This window comes from Canis lupus, chromosome 30, assembly GCF_003254725.2.
Source record: "Canis lupus dingo isolate Sandy chromosome 30, ASM325472v2, whole genome shotgun sequence".
In the NCBI taxonomy this organism is placed as follows: Eukaryota; Metazoa; Chordata; class Mammalia; order Carnivora; family Canidae; genus Canis; species Canis lupus.
The window spans coordinates 29,994,058-30,011,261 of record NC_064272.1 but is presented as its reverse complement, the minus strand read 5'-3'; the positions used below and the strand labels follow the sequence as shown (position 1 = coordinate 30,011,261).

Here is a 17,204-nt window from a genome sequence, read left to right as displayed (position 1 = left end):
GTTCGGCCTCTACTGTTTCTGAGGTACAACAACCAGACTTGACACAGAATTCCAGATGCAGAACAGATGTCATTGCCAGGTGGGCTAGGGGGCTCCCAGCTCCCTGGGGTGTGGGGAGAGGGGAGGAGGAGAAAGAGCAGCTTTGATGGGGAAGGATGCCAGCCCTAGCCTGGCCAGAGGAGGGTGATGGGAGCTGAGACTGGGGAGGAAAATCAAAGAGATAATGTTCTGGCCCTGACATGCTGAGAATTAGAATCCTTGTCTTCTGAGCTGACTGGACTGTTAGTTACCTCACTGCTGAGACTGAGGCATCTTCTGGATTTGAGGGGCCTTGGGGTCAGTGAGCTCAGGGAAGCAGAGGCTCAGTAAACTGTCTTTCAGATGCAGACCTGAGCATGTAAGCTGGTGCAGAGCCAAGACTTCTGGATGGTTCAGTAAGAGGCTCATTACCTTGTCATATAGTTTGAAGGACAAAGTTCCAGCAAGTGATCAGAGCATACAGGGAGAGAAAGGTGGACCAAGAGAAAGATATTTTGAATCATATGAGCCATATGGCAGGAGAACAGGTAAGGTAGTGAGCTCCCCAGTCCTGGTTATGTTTAAGTACAGAGCTTTTCTTTTCTTTTTTCTTTTCTTTTCTTTCTTTTTTCTTTTCTTTCTTTTCTTTTCTTTTTCTTTTCTTTTCTTCTTTTCTTTCTTTTCTTTTTTTCTTTTTTTTAAGATTTTATTTATTCATGATAGACACAGAGAGGCAGAGACATAGGAAGAAGGAGAAGCAGGCTCCCTAGAGGGAGCCTGATCAGGTGATTTGATCCCAGGACCTCAGAATCACAATCTGAGCTGAAGGCAGATGCTCAACCGCTGAGCCACCCAGGGGCCCCTAAGTAGAGTTTCTTTCAGTGTGAATTTGCTGTTCTGTCTGTGCTTTTTAAGCATTTTGTTAAGTGTTTGCTAGTTCCCATATAGGCAGTTTCCACACATATTATTCCCATCATGTCCAGCCCTTAGGGAGTCCTCATAATTTTTACAGATAAGGATATTGAGGCTGGGAAAAGCATAAGGGGCTGTGTCTCCACATGTCCACTTGTGTGTTCAAGGAATATTTATGGAGCCCCTACTGTATACCGAGTGCTGTTTCAAGTACACCGGAGATTTAGAAAGCTGACTAGGACATGATTCTGAGCTCGTTGCCTAATTGGGGAGAAAATAAAGTAAAAAAACTTGCAGTGACCAAGGTGCTCAGGGTCCTACGGGGCAGAGAAAGGAGAGGCAACTAAATCAGACCCAGGGATGGCATAGCCACTGAAAGGAGAGGGAAGAGCAATGCACTTTCAGAGAAAGAGGTTTGGCCTGGTGGGGCTGGAGGGATGCAGCGATGGGATCAGGATGTAGGCAGGGGCTGAGTGTGGCTTTGCTGTCAAGTCCACTGAGGCTGGGCCTCTCAGGATCACAGATGAAGGGAACTATGTGGCCTTCCCTATGTCCCAGGCAATTGTTCCCAAACTCTCCTTCCAGCTGTTGGTGGGAGGGGCTTAGTGTGTGGTGAGGGAGGCACAGCCAACATGGGTGGGGAGGGGATCTGGAAGACACTGACTTGGGTCTCCTGGGAAAAGAGAGTGTTGATGGGGTCATGGAGAAATGCCCCTACACTGAGAACAAGTTGTAAATACGTTGGGGCCTGAAATTCAGAAGTGACAAGGCATTGATGTTTGTGGTGAGTTGTTGGCTTAATGAAGGAGACAGCTAGGCTTGGTTCCCCTTCCCCACCCATTGTCCCCTTTCCTGAGAGTTCACTGGAAAATGGAACCCTGGCTTACACTGGGCCCCATGAACCCCACAAAACAGCATTGAGCTAACCCTGGGGCTCAGCAGCGAATCTCCTTTCTCTCTGGGTTCTAATTGGCCTCATAAAATCTAATTTATCCTATAAGTGGGTAAAATAATCTGTTAGGAAAAGATTGAGAGATAGCCTCAGGTCTCCCAAGCACAGAAACTCTGAGTCTGACAGGGTCTCACCAAGGAGCCTGAGGCGAAGGAATGGTGGCAGAGGAGCCCCTGCCAGGACAAGCTGGTGGGCAGCAAGAATCCATCGTGTCCCCAGTCCTGAGAAGGACAGCTGAGAACTGCTTGTGGGAAGGACTTTGGGGGTCAGCCATGGCCATGGGCTGGGGGTGGTGGGAAAGGGGTGGCCATGAAGCCACTGGACAAACAAGGTCCAGGCCTCAGAGCATCACTTTACGAAAAAGTCTGGTGTGTAGGAACCACGTTTATGTTAAAAGAAACGTTGCTGTGTAATGAAGCAGAATGCAAAATGTGCCAAAGGTTTAAAAATCAAAACATTTGGGGCAGTTAGCAAGCCTCCTGGGTATACTCTCCTCTGCTACTGGGAGAATTTTGGTGACAATGAGAAGAGTGGAGACTTCTCCTTTTCAGGCTGGAAGGAAAGAAGGCTGAGGCTGAAAGGAAGAAAAGTAGTTGGCCCAAGGAAATAGAGTGAATGACCCAGGACCCTGACTCCAAACCAAGTCTGGTCCCCCCACCATACCTCGTTATCCGTCTAGGCAAGAGGAAGGATGGCTAAGGGACCTCCAAATAGCTTTGTGATCCGAAACAAAAAACTTCCCTCCGGGGGCACCTGGGTGGCTCAGTGGTTGAGCGGCTGCCTTCAGCTCAGGTCATGACTCCAGGGTCCTGGGATCGAGTCCCACATCGGGCTCCCCGCAGGGAGCCTGGTTCTCCCTCTGCCTGTGTCTCTGCTTCTCTCTCTCTGTGTCTCTTATAAATAAATAAATAAAATCTTAAAAAAAAAAAAAAAAACTTCCCTCCGGGGAGGCAGGGCCATCTCACAGAGGGCTGGAGCTTGAGCTGAGCCCCTGTGGGTGTGTGTCCTGGGCACAGAGTTGAGTTGGGCACCAAGCAGCGAGAACCCTCTTACTCCAGAGCAACTGTCTCTTCAGTGCTGGGTTCATCCCTAAAAAGTCAAAGGACTGTCTCCCAGAGAGACGAGACCCCCCCCCCCCACCGCCCGCCTCAGTTTCCCCACTTCTATACAATGAGGAATCTCAAGCTTCGCTGACCTTTCCAGCATCGCGGGCACAGCCCGGCCCTCTCCAGGGGGACTCCTGTTTGCACATCTACATCCCTGTTGGCTGCCCTGTTCTACCTTGTTGGGTGCTGAGCTCCTCCGAGGTGGGGAAGCCAGACATCTGCTGATCCATGAATATTCAGGAAGGGAATCGGAGCCTCCTCCGGGCTCCCCCGCCAGCCGCCCGGCCTCTCTGGCTGCTGTCCTGCCCGCCAGAGCCCAGGCTGCTGACATACCCAGCAGCTGCTCAGGCCCCAACTGTTCACATTGTTTGTTCAGCACGGCAGGGGATTTTCCAGGCCCTGGACTGCTTTGGGGGGGCGGGGAGGCTGCCGGAGGGCTCAGGGATTCGTGTCATGTGGGGCTTTTCTCCCCTGAAGCGCAAACTGACTGCTCAGCGGCTGGAACCGGGCAACTGGAAGCCTCTGGGCTGAGAGCCCGGGCTGGCCTCCCCCCACCACCACCCTAAGTTTGAATCACAGAATCAGGGGCCTCAGAGGTGGAAGGGACTGGTTGTTAAGAACAGTAATTAACATTTGTACAGTTAAAAAAATTTCATTAAAAAAAAAAAGCCGAAACATTTGTACAGTTCAAGAAGTACCATTAAACAATGAGCTGCGGTCCCTTGATGGCTGCTGCGCTGACATGTGTCATCTTGCCTACTCCTCGCAGGCTTGGTAGTATCATCCTCATTTTACAGATGTGGAAACTAAGGCCCAGGGAGGTTAAGTGGCCGGTCACACAGCTGGTAGGTGGAGCAGCAAGACCGGAAACTCGATCTTCTGTTCTGCCCCAAGGTTAAATGCTCTTCCCGCCACAGCCAAGAGGCTGAGGTGATGTGAATGCCAGTTGGGTTTCCCCAAGCAGAATGGACACTGGGTGAGGACAAGGCTGCCTTCTCCCTGCACGCATCCATCCGTAATGCTGAGCCGAGCTGAGCAGCTGGGAGGCGCCAGCAGGGCCTTCCTGGTGAATTAAGAAATGCGGGGTCCTGTCCACCCTTCACCCTGCAGTGTCAGAGCCCTGGCTCTGCCCTGGCCTCCTTATCTCGGCCAGCTGGGACTTCTCTTTGCAGTTCAGTCTTATTTTTCTTTAGAAGCGCTGGGAAGAGAGCCTGGGGACAGACAGGGGTCCTAAGTGTGGGACCTCATCAAGTCCAAGTTTTGATGAGTGTGGCAGAAACTGGGGTGCATGCGTTGAGGTGTGGAAGGTCGTGTCTACAGTGTGTGTGTGTCTAGATGTTCTGTGTGTTTGCTTAGGCGTAGGTATGTCCAGGTATGATTATTCACTGAATCATCCTAACATCATAGAATCCCAGACATCACCTGCTACGTTTGAGTGAATTAACGTCCAGAAGGAGAAGTGACTGGCCCAAGGCCACATAGCTAGACTGTGACAGAGCCAGGTCCGGAACTGAGGGCTGCCTGATTCCCAAGCCATTTGGCTTTCTGCATGCCCTCCCGTGGCTGCCTGCCCAGACCTGCCTCGTAGTAGGTACGTGCCACTATACTCACCTTTGTCCGTGGTTCACTGTCAGATGCGCCATTCTACCTTTAAGCAAAGTCTCAGGCCGGAGAATGAGAAGGGACCTTGGGCTCTTGAGCTTGTATGGGACAAGGAGGCATCAAGTCAACCTTCTGGAAGACACAACTGGGAGAGCCAACCACTTCCCTATGAGTAATGGTTACTGGGCCTTGTTGAAATGTTGGTTGAAGTGATAAGCATTGGCCTTTGTGAGGTTTTTGCCTTAACCCTGGGGTGACATTCCCTTCCTCCTTTTCCCCCTACTCATCCCTTTTATGGCATGGGGCCGTGTTGGAGCTGTAGGTTCCTCTGGGGCCCCTGGAGACAGGCTCTGGTGTGCTGAGTGACCTCAGGAAAATGAGCTGTAGAAAGGAAGGCTTAGCCCCTCCTGTCACCAAGCAGAAGTAGGTGGGGTGCTAGTGGTCAAGATGGTATGTAAGGTTCCAGGGAGGGATGAGGGATGACATTAGCGAGTGCCAGTTCTGTGCTGGACCAGACACCGTGGGGTACTCCTTTCCTACCCCTGGCTTACAACAGCACTATGAGGAAGGAATTCCTGTGTCCTTTCTAATTGATATACAATTCACACACCACAGAATTCACCGTCTACAGTGTACACATCAGTGGTTTTTAGTATGCTCACATAGTTGCACAACCATCACCACTGTCTAATTCCAGAACATTCCTATCACCCCCAAAGGAAACCTCATATCCTTTCACCATAGCTCTTCATTCTTGTCTCTCCCCAGCCCCTGGCAGCCATTAATCTACTTTCCGTCTCTGGATTTGCCTATTCTGGACATTTCACAGACATGAGATCATATCATATGTAGCATTTTGTGATTGGCTTCTTTCACTTGGCATAAAGTTTTTCAAGTTCCTCCATGGAGCAAGTATCGGTATTGGTACTTCATTTCTTTTGATGGCTGAGTGTGATATTTATCCATTCATCAAGCAATGGGCATTTGGGTTGTTTCTCCTTTTTTGCCTATTATGAAGACTGTTGCTATGAATGGTGTTTTTTGGTGGATGAGGAAGCCGAGCAGCCAGGGAAGGTGAGCATGGAGAAGAGCGGCAGATTGCCCAAGATCCCACGTGGTAGGGGCAGAGCCAGGATCCAGACAGCAGTCTCTCCATGAGACCTGTCTTTCCGTGAGTCGCCCTAGCCCCTCGGTGGGTGACTCAGGACCTGGAGGCTGTGGGAGGTGGTGGGAAGATACCCGCTGATGGCCCTGGTATCCGAAATCTCTCTGCAGGGGAGCTGCCGTGGCCCCAGGAGACCACCGTGGAGCTGAGCTGTGGTGCAGGGCCACTGCAAGTGATCCTGGGTCCAGGGCAAGCTGCAGTGCTGGGCTGTAGTCTGGGGTCTGCTGGACCCCCCACCAGCATCACGTGGAGCAAGGACGGAGGCGCCCTGCCGGAGCTCGACCACCTGCGCTTGCTACCCAATGGCTCCCTGTGGCTGTCCCAGCCACGAGCACCGGACGACAGTGATGAGGGAGCCCCTGGGGCCGTCGCGGTCATTGAGGGCAGCTATTCCTGCCTGGCCCATGGCCCCCTTGGAGTAGTGGCCAGCCAGGCTGCGGTGGTCAAGCTTGCCAGTAAGTGCCTGCATTGGGGTCTGAGCTGAGACCCAGGAAGCCTGGGGTATGGGAAGTGGGATCCCCATTACCTCCTTGTACAAAGCCTGTCTCTTGAGCCCACCCCCCTTTCCCTGCCTCTTGTCCCACTCAATAGGTCCTTTCCTGGTCTGGCTACCTTCTTCCCACCTCTCCTTTTCTTCCTCCTCCTTTTGTTCCCCTTTGAGTTTGAGAGTCTAAGTTGTGTTCTCCCCCAGGAAGCCTGCCAGAAAGGCTGGTAAGAGACTGGGGCACTGGAGCAGGTGGACTGCCTGGAGTCAAGCCCCATCACCCCGCTCACCCCTTCGGGGTTCTCAGGAGGCACAGATCCTCATGAAATAACTTTAGGCCAGAAGAAATGTGCTTCTTACTGCAGGCTGACCATCATGGTGATGTTGGCGGGGGGCAATGCAATTCATTCTGACACAGTGTCTGACCAATAATCACCACTTCTCATCCCCCTGCTGCCTCTTCAACTGTCTGTGGGCTGGGACTTGCCCTACCTGTGCTTCTGTCTCCCTGCGCTTCTGTGTGTCTGTGCACGTGTGCATATGTGCATGTGTGTATGTGTTTCACTGTCTGTGCCCCCTCTCTTTCCCGTGCTCCTCTGCTGTCCCTGCCCACGTCTCACCGACCTCACCCCCAGCACTCGCAGGCTTCTCTCTACACCCGGAGTCTCAGGTGGTGGAAGAGAATGGGACTGCTCGGTTCGAGTGCCACATCGAAGGGCTGCCAGCGCCCGTCATTACTTGGGAGAAGGACCAGGTACCAGTGGCTGAGGAGCCTCGGTGAGTGTCCTATAGGGGAGTGGGGAGTGGGTCCCAGTGGGGAGCCAGAGAGGGCCCTGGGATGAGCTCTGGAAGCAGGATACTGAGGGTCATGGTGGCTCCATTTGTCTAGACTGACATAGGAACAACCATGGCTGGACTCTCAGCTCACTTAGGCCCCAAAGAGAAGCTGGGCAAGCACTTTTTGTTCCCTGCAAAGAATGCCTCCCACTAAGCTATGGAGCTTAGATAGAGAGCAGTGATAGAGTCCTTCAGAGCTTATCTAGTCCAATCACTTGCCTTATTGAGGAGACTAAGGGCCAGAGAGAAGCTACCTTTCTTCCAAGGCCACACAGTGAGTCAGTGGCAGGAAGTTTGTCCGTTAAGAGCACAAACACTGCTGGGAGGCTTTTCTCTCTGCCGGGATCCTCTGGAGGTGCTACCCAGGATGCATAACCTTTTTCCTCTCTCAACTCCATCCCGTGGTTTGCAGGATCTGATAAATAGGGTGGGGGGGTTGGTTGTGGAGACCCTTCCCATTTTACCCTGCTCCCTCTTCATCAAGATAGTGGGTAGGTAGAGTGATCCCAGGGAAGAGTTTCTTGGGTGAAAGAGAAGCAGAATCTAGACCCAGGACTTCTGTGGCCTCCTGGGGAGGCCCAGATGTATGCAGCAAGAGCAGGAAGCACGAGGCTCATTTGCTTTTGTGGACTTCAAGCTGGCATCAAAACAGGATTGTCACCCTATGGATTCTTACATCTTTGGAAATGTAGCTCCAAGGCCTTTCCAGCATCCCCCCACCTCCCCAGCTCTCTAGCTGTAGTTACCAGCTTGCTCTCTCCTTCTCTCCTGGTGGACGTAGGGCTCCTTGGGCTCAGAAACACTGGTTTCCAAGTCTCCCTGCCTTGAGACTCATCTGTCTTGCGTGTGTTGAGTTGTCCCAGCTCCTCTGACTTTTGCTCATATCTACGTAGGGGTGGAAGTGAAAGAAATTTCTGGGTGGAAAAGTGACAGGGCACATCCCTGCAACAGTTGTAACAGAGGAAGAAGGGTAGGAGGTCAAGGTGCTGATGTGGATGATTGCTTAGCCTGTTGCTCTTCACAGAGTCCCTTCTCACTCAGCTTCATCCTCCCCATGTATAAAATTAAAGGAAAAGAAAAAAAATGAAAGGGTTGGATTAGGTCACTGTTCTTTGTAGCACATTAGTCACTAAAGGTGCTTCTTGAGGAAAAGTATTCTGTGGTCAAATAACGCTGGGAAAACTGCCTCTAAATCCCCCCCTTGGAGTTGACAAGGCTCTGAGAAGCCCTGTATGGAAAGCCTGTTAAGCTCATTGAACCCAGCACTTCCTAGACTCATCTGCCCACAGCCTCTCTTGCTGTGTTAACCCAGTTAACATCCCATGAGTGAGCATTCTAGGGAGCGACACTGGAAGTGCTGACCAGCCTTTGTAGCGCTGGCTGACGCTTTAACTTCTGTGCCTTCCAAATGTGGGCCCCTTGGTCGGTGCTTCTTGGGGGTTGCTAAGTGAGAACCAAGGGAGAGCCTACTCTTGGCAGCCCCTGGAGAGAGTAGGAGAGAGCAGAGAAATTGCTGCATGTCGAAAGGCATGATAGGCCCCATTTAATGAGAGCTGTTTTCTCCCTTAATCCTTCCCATCATCTTTCAAGGTAGGTATTTCATGTTTTCCATATTTTCCTCTATTTACTTTTAGGTTATATTCCTGGAAGATGGATTTTTCACATTCACATATGCAAAAACAGAAGAAACACTTATTGCGCATAGACAGCCTCTATTAGTTTTGATGGCTATCCTCTGGAATTTTTATAAATATCCTCTTTTATTTATTTTTTTTAAAGATTTTATTTATTTATTCATAGGAGACAGAGGGGGTGGGGCATAGACACAGGCAGAGGGAGAAGCAGGTTCCCCGTGGGGAGCCCAATGTGGAACTCCATCCCAGGATCCTGGGATCATGACCGGAGCCGAAGGCAGATGCTCAACCACTGAGCCACCCAGGCACCCCAATATCCTCTTTTAAAGTTTGTGTCTTACTGCACATACTGGGTTTTTTTTGTTTGTTTGTTTGCTTATTTTAAGTAAACTCCCAATGTGGGGCTCAGACTCACGACCCCTAGATCAAGAATTACACATTCTACCTACTGAGCCAGCCGAGGTGCCCCCCTGCTGGATTTTTTTGCTCATTCACCCTTTTTCCCAAAACAAAAATGGAATTATAGAGCAACTTCTACTTTTTCTTCACTTAACACACCATGAGCATCCTTCCTGTGGTCTACGCATATGGTTATTGCAGATATTATTATCTGGATTGTTTTGTGAGAGAACTGAGGACCAGAGACAGAAGAAACTCGGCCCAGGTCACAGAACTAGGACACAGAGTGTGGGATGCCAGAAACCTGGCACAAATGACACACAGGCCCCTTGTGATTTGGTGGTTGGGGTGGGGAAGCTGCAAGGTCTGAAGAAGTTCATGCTGCAGATGGGCTTAGAAGTCAGGTGGTCCAACTGTGGCTCCGAGCAGAGAAGTGACTTCCCCCAGAGTTTCTCAGCAAACAGTAGGCCTCCCTCGCCTCTCAACATCTAGTTCAGGCATCATTCTACGAAGCCACAGGCCTCTCCCAGAAGTCTGGAGCTGCCAGTTCCTGGGCTCTCAGAATGTTTGCCCCCAAGTCCTCTGAAAAGTGATCCTTAGCTATAAATAAGCCAGGCTAGCATGTCCCGGCACATTGTGTGGGGGAAATAAAGAAATGTCTAAAACAGCAACTTGATTATGCCCAAGGTATGTATTTTTACACATGCCCAGATATAGTACATGTACAAATATGCTATTCATAAGCTCAGCCCAGCGGTTTGGAGGAGACCATATGCCTTGGCGTTGGGTGCACACATGTGCAGTTAATAAACACACTCTGCCAAGGTATATATGCATATTTTTGGAGCTGATGGTGAAGATTAGACCCCAAGGCAATTCACTGGTACTTATACTAATTTCTAATGATAGGGGATAATTTTCTTTCCATGGGAACCAGTAATCAATGAGAGCAATGTTTCCCAAATCCTAGGAATTCACAAACCCCCTTTATAATTTTGGCCATTCCGAAGCCATTTATTCAATCACTTACTTAATACATTTCTTTAAATCAGCTCTCTTTTGTAACTTTAACACGTACTAAAAAGGAACATTATCTCACTGCAGTAAAATGGAAAACCAGCAAGACTTACCATAAATATAAGGTAGTCATAAAAATAAATACACAACCACTGGGATAAAAAAATGTGTGTCTGGATCCACTTGAAGTCGTTTTGTTATCACCATTCACTCACACTTAAAAACAGAGCATCAATGGACCTCAGTACCTTAGGCTTCCCGGTCCAGCCTTCCACCCTACCCATCTCCCAGTACCTAGGGTGTCTGTCAACCCCCTGTGACCCTCAGCCAGGGTCCCTTTTCCCTAGGTGGATCTCTGAAGGGCTTGGGGTCGGGGCTCCTTGATCTTTCTGAAATTCAGAGCAGCTGTGTAGTTTCTACTGTGTACTTTTTTTTTTTAAATAATCTCTATGCCCAACCTGGGGCTGAACCTCATGACCCCAAGATCAAGTGGCTTATTCTCTACCCACTAAGTAAACCAGGTGCCCCTTTGCTGTGTTCTTTTTTTTTTTTTTTTTTTTTTTAATTTTACTTATTTATTTGACAGAGCACGAGGGAGCACAAGCAGGGGGAGCAGGGAGAGGGAGAAGCAGACTCCCCACTGAGCAGAGAGCCCAATATGGGGCTCAATCCCAGGACCCTGGGATCAGGACGTGAGCCCGAGGCAGACAGATGCTCTATCGATGGAGCCACCCGGGCGCCCCCCTCTGCTGTGTTCTTGAATCCCTTTTGGGAGGCGGGGCAGCAGGCTCAAGCTCAGGCTTGGAAAGGGAATGATCCTTTCCTTTTGGAGAGAGGTCGCTTTTCATTTTAGAAGTAGTTATTTTGTTTTATTTGAGGTTTGAATTAATTTTACAATAATAAAGCATACCAATTCAATGGGAAAAAATCACCTACCAACTGGACACAGACAGCTGTTTATTGTGATTTTTCCCTCCCCAATCTTTTAAAATATGTGTACAGTTTATATCATTGTAAATGTGTGTTTAGAATCTGCAGTTCTTAGATAGTGTTTGTGTCCATTATCTAATGTGAGCTCCTAACACATTAGGGTCGGGATTTTGAATTAGGCAGGACAGAATTATTTAACCCATTTTTCAGATGAGAAACCCAAGGCCCAGACATGTGATGTCGCTTGGTAAAATCACATCTGCTGAAACCAGCTCTCTCCTCTATGTCACAGCTTCTCTTGTGTGAGAGCTGGGAGTTCCACACAGTGTTCAAGGGCATATGCCTTTTTCAGTTTCAATTTTTAAAAGTTTTATATTTCCAACCTAATAAATATTCAAGAAAAAAATTTTAAACACAACAAATAAGCATTCCCGGTGATCGCACTGCCAGAGAAAACCTCCCTGAATGATGTGAGCTTTACTGCCCTTGACTTTTTCTGTGCATATCCTAACATATCATTTATCTAGTTTCCAAACATAGAACTGCTTCATAAACACTGTTTTGTGACTCCCCCCGCCCCCACTAACCAATATATCTTGGACATCTTTCCAAGGACAGAGCTTCTAAAAACACATTTTAACAAAACAAAAGATTTTAGATGAACAGTGAAAGTGGTTTCATCCCACTTCTGTTGGCTCAGTGATGACCCCACATCAGAAAAGAGCTATCCTTTCCTCCCTTTCCTTCCTTCCTTCCTTCCTTCCTTCCTTCCTTCCTTCCTTCCTTCCTTCCTTCCTTCCTTCCTTCCTTCCTTCCCATTTGTCCTTTCCCATCAAAGTTTCCTGGCCCAGGATTTTACCTCTAGCCACCCTTTCCTCCATGTGCCTTCTCCCCTGCTGGCCCCAGCACTGAGGCAAGCAGCTGCTGGAGCTGAGGGTGAGACACCAGATGGATTTGCCTGTGGGATGAGGGAGGGAGTGAAGCAGGTTTATGCTCATTCTCTAAGTCTTTGGGCCATAGCAGTTACCAGGTCTGTGGCCAGAATTTTCTCCCAATACCCTTGAGCTAGTTCTTCTCTCCTGTGTTTGGGTTGTTTCATACCCCGTTTCTCCATGAGCCATGGACCTTCATCAGGCACGCTGCTGCCCCATTATCTCTCTGACCTTGGCCTAGCCTACATCCAGGGACCAGCAGCGTTTGCTCTATTGAGAAACTGGGACTCTCAAACATGAGCTAATCTTTCAAGGATCATAGATGGAGGATTCAGGAAGACCCACCACCCACCCCCTCCACTTGAACCAGAGCCCACTCCACTTACCACCACCCCAGTGTCCTCTGCAAGGATACAGCCTTGCCTCCATTGCACTATCTCCCGAGCAAGGGCTCCAGACCTTTCTAACCTGAGCCGCTTTCCAACCCTTTAACCAATAGGGCAGAGAATACCACCTTCATCCATCCTTACCCCTCCTAGGTAGTGTGTGTATTGACTGGGGCTTCCCAGGGACCCCATCCCTTCCCTAGCCATCTGATGGCTGCTGAGACAGGCAAGTGGGAAGAACATGGGATTTGGCACCAGAAGACCTGGATTCAAGTTTCAACTCTGCTCCAGCTGTGAGTCCCTGGGAAAACACCCTAGTGCCTCTGAAGCCTTAGTTTTGTCACCAGTAAAATGGAGATTGTGATGCCTGCTATCTCTTCAGACTGTTTTGAGGGTCAGATGACATTGTGTGAATAAAAGGGATTTTTATCAGGGAGGGAGAAGGTAATATAGGCAGGGGGTAGATAAGTTCATGTTGTATAGAAGGCTATATGATAAAAAGTAAGTCTCCCACCATCAGCCCCAGGATCCCAGGTCCCCTCCCCAGAGACAACCACCATTACCAGGGACCTTCAGTGCAAGCGTACAAGTGCGCATATCCCCACACACTGTTCTGTACCAAACATACTTTGGAAATCGTCCTGTTTCAGGACACATGGAGCTGCCTCCTTTTTAACAGCTGTCTAGCATTCCATTGTATGAATGTACCCAAACCGATTTAGTTAGCTCCCACCCCACAGATGGACACTTGGATTATTCCCAGTCTTCCACCATTGTGTAACCGTGCTCGAGTGAATATCATTAAACATGTTTTTGTGTACATGCCTGAGAATATCCGTGGGAGAGAGTCCTCAAAGCAGTGTTGCTGGGTTGAAAGGCACGTGCAGGGTTGATTCTGTTACCGGCTTGCCCTTGCAGGCAGGTGTATCGATTGGCATGACCACAGGGGGACCTTCCCCCATTCCCTCATCCACACAGGGTGTCCTTAAACCTTTTGATCTTTACCAACCTGATAGGTAAAAATGGTATCTCACAGCTTTAGTTTGTGTTTTTTAGTATGAATGATGCTTGAAAGTGAGATGCCTTGGGTAGTTCAAGCTGGAGGGGGAGGTGGGCCCAGGACCGCTCCCTGCGGAGCTCCTGCCCATCTCATAGGTGCCCTTTCCCCCTTCCCAAGGCTCATCACTCTTCCCAACGGGGTCCTCCAGATCCTGGACATTCAGGAAAGTGATGCAGGCTCCTACCGCTGCGTGGCCACCAGCTCAGTCCGCCAGCGCTTCAGCCACGAGGCCGTGCTCAGCGTGGCCCGAAGAGGTACGGGGGCAGGCTGGGTGGGGGAATGGGGTCTTCTGACATCAGCCACATCAGAGCTGAGAGGTACCTCCTGAGGCCCAGGCTCTGCCTTTAAACAGGTGACAGTGTAGGAGTGCCATTGGGCAGGTGCGGTGAGGAAGCCCAGAGAGGGCAGTACCACCTAGCAAGTCAGAGATAGAGCTGGAACTGGAACCCGAGACTTCAGACTCCCAGGCCTGGGCTCTCTTCCAACAAGATGCTCGTGCTCCCTAAGGTTGAGTGGGGCATCCCCAGGTAGGGACAAACGGGAGGGAGGGGGGAGGGAAGGCATCCGAAGGCAGGTATCAGTGCCCTGAAGCCCTGGTCCCCGCCCTCTGGGCATGAGCAGATTCACCCCTTGCTGCTGGCTGGGCACTGCAAATCCAGTTCCCTGCAGTCTGGTGATCCTGTTCTTTCCATTTCTCTGAAAAGCTCCTGTCTTGGCGTGATGCAGTAGGAAGGGCACAGGCTCTGGGGTCAGAAAGATCTGGTTTGAATCCTGGCCTCTCTGCTTACCATCTGTGTGACCCTGAGCTGTTATCAAATGTCTAGCTCAGGGAGGTTGTGGGAATAGCTGAGATAAGAGTAGAAAGTGCCTGGCACCTAGCAGGTGCTCAATAGATCTCAGCACAGGCCTCCCCCAGCGGCGCCTCACTTGCCTTCCTCTGCCATGACATCTCCGCCCAACGCTGCCCTTCTGCACATCTCTTCCCATCCCCCTCCTCACCCCTCCCACCTCCACTCCATCCTACTTTCCTGTGGTTTAGCTGGTAAGCAGGTCTCTGAGTCCGGTTCACTCTCCCTCCTGTGCTGGGGCCCTTATGAGGGAAAGGGGGTCTCTGCCTCCACCTGCTGGACAAACCAGGTATTCACCATGCTAACCCTGGGGCCTGGGTCACAGGGAGAACCTGGCAGGGAACCCCTGCTCCTGGAGCTGTCGAGTGGAGGAAACTCGAGCCTACCTCCTCCTTTTCCCACAGGGAGCCCAAAGCCCTTTGGAGAAGGGACTTGCCTAAGGTCGCACAGTACATTAATGGCAGTGCTGGAGCCAGAACCTATGACTGTAGACTCAAAATCCAGGCTCTAAGTCTACCCATGACCCTGATGGTCCTCTGCCTGAAGGGTGGGTTCCATTTGGTAGGGGAGATTGGGGGTGGTATGCCAGAGGCCAGGTTATCCCTCTCCTGGCTCCAAGAGAAAGAGCTCTGAGTTCCAGTCCTAGCTCTGCCAAACTCTGCGGCTGCTTTTCCCATCTGTCCAATGAAACCCTGGCTGTTCCCCACCCCATGTGCCTCACCAGGTGACTGTGAGCATCAGGTGAAGGACACCTAATGGTAAGGCTGCTTGCTTGCCTGCCATCTCTCTCCAGGGTCCCTGGCATCCACCAGGGGGCAGGACGTGGTCATTGTGGCAGCCCCTGAGAACACCACTGTGGTTTCGGGCCAGAGTGTAGTGATGGAATGTGTGGCCTCCGCTGACCCCATCCCTTTTGTGTCCTGGGTCCGACAGGGTAAGTGGAGGGAGGTGACCTGAAGGCTTGGGAAAGGAGGACGTGGCATCTCATGTATCCTCGGGTTGGGAAGCTATAAGGGTGATCACTCCATGTCACAGGAACTCCTCTCCCAGGATTGAGGAACACCCGGACAGACTTAGTCCTCAATCAGTGTGGAGTATGTTTCCTTTATGAAGCACTTTGAGTCCACTTATTTAGAGTGGTCTTAATGGTGTTGCAAGTGAATGTGGGAGACCTAGAGTCGGGTGAGAACAGACCCCACTGCTGGTCCACTTGGATTGCTGCTGCTGCCTTGTGTGCTTGTCTTCATGCTGGGCACAGTGAATTAAAAAAAAAAAAAGTCAGGTGAGAGAGACAGGAATCCTGCCCTCTCCACTCATCGTCTGGGTGAGGGAGATAAGATACATACTTAGGAAGAGAGATTTGACAGTATCAGGCAGCAAGTGATAAGTGCCGGGGGGAACTGCGTTACACGAGATGCCATCAGGGTAGTGAGGATGCTGGTCACACAGCACCCTGCCGCCTATGGAGCGCTCCACCCAGCCTCCTGCCAGAGCCTGGAGGAGCCCTTTGAAGGAGGTAGGAGTGAGGACTCTTATTCCCAGTGGACAGATGGGGAAACTGAGGCTCAGAGAGCTTAATGCCCAAACTTTAGAGCCTGTTCTGTTTCTGGTACACCACTTCCTACAGTTCTGAATGGAAGAAAAGCAAGGATTTTTAAAAGATTTTATTTATTTATTTGAGAGAGAGTGCTGGGGGGGAGGGCCATGCAAGAGGGGGAGCAGAGCAGAGTGGGAGGGGAGGGACAGGCAGGCAGACTCTGTACTGAGCAGGGAGCCCAACCCCTCTGAGATCATGATCTGAGCTGAAACCAAGTGTCAGACACTCAACGCACTGAGCACCCAGGCGCCCCAGCAAAGATTATCTTTGTTTCCTTTGTCAATGAGAAGTGACTTTTCCCAAGTTGATGGCAAAAGTAAGTCTTAAACCTCACTTTCTTTACCTTTCTTCTTTGCCTCAGTCTATTAGCCTACACTGTCTCCTTTTCGTAAGTTTTATCTCACGTTCAAAAGGGTATGTAATGATTATGTAGAGTTTAAAGAAAAAAAATAAACCGAACAACTTCCCACTGAACTGCTGAGATTGGACAGTGCTGGTATCTTTGGACTTCCCCGACCTGCACACCTCATTGAACTTGTGACTTGCCTAGTTAGGGGGAGTCTGGCACGAGCAAGGCCCTATTATTAGGGTAGGTGATGTCGCCCAGAAGTTCTGAGTGTTTCTCAAATCCTGACCTTGCATCAGGATGTTGCAGGGAGCTTGTTAAAACTGCAGACTCCCTTCCTTCGTGCCTGGACAGTTTGTGAGCCAAGAATCTTAATATTTAAAACTGCCCTAGGTCCTGCTACTGAAATTATGGTCTTTGCACCCACCCGCTGCAGCTAGTTAGAAATGCAGAATCTGGGGCTTGCCCTAGGCCTCTGCATCTTAACAAGGTCCCCTGAGAGACTCTGTGATTCGAGTGCACACGGAGGATTTGAGAATTGCTGCCCCAGAGAATCCTGACGCTGGTGGTCCTGGGAGCTCCCTCGAAGAAAGTCTGCTAATAGTACTCCTGGACAGGGACTGGGAAGAGAAAGCCTGGAAAAGGATGTCCTTCCTGATGCCAGTCACTGTTCCTTTTCTAGAAACTTACTCCACCAAGTCAGGGAAGAGACATGGCTTTTTGTTTTGTTTTCTTCTGGTTACGAAGGTCATGTGTGTTTGTTGTAGAAAACCAGGGAAAAGCAGAAATTCCACCACCCAAAGAGATTAAAATAGTTAACATACAAGTGTATTTTCTTCCAGATTTTTTCTTTTTTCTTTTTTTGCCTTTTTAAAAGATTTTATTTATTTATCTGAGACAGAGAGTGAGTGAGCAAGAGAGAGGGAGAGAGAGAGAAAGAGCAAGAACACGCATGAACAGGGAGGAGCAGAGGAAGAGA

The 17,204-nt window shown here is 50.0% G+C and overlaps 1 protein-coding gene across 5 annotated transcripts in view; it reads left to right on the top strand.

Moving 5' to 3' along the window:
- IGDCC4 (immunoglobulin superfamily DCC subclass member 4) overlaps positions 1–17,204 on the top strand; it is a 40,201-nt gene that overhangs the window by 3,654 nt on the left and 19,343 nt on the right. For 2 of the 5 annotated variants that reach the window (XM_049104082.1, XM_025472450.3), the window contains exons 2-5: positions 5,866–6,210; positions 6,875–7,016; positions 13,552–13,688; positions 15,076–15,216. In XM_049104082.1, the coding sequence (XP_048960039.1) occupies positions 5,866–6,210; positions 6,875–7,016; positions 13,552–13,688; positions 15,076–15,216 (765 nt within the window). Of the gene's footprint in view, positions 1–5,865; positions 6,211–6,446; positions 7,017–12,527; positions 12,668–13,551; positions 13,689–15,075; positions 15,217–17,204 lie in introns of those variants that run through there. The other 3 variants (XM_049104084.1, XM_049104085.1, XM_049104083.1) reach the window with 3 other exon arrangements.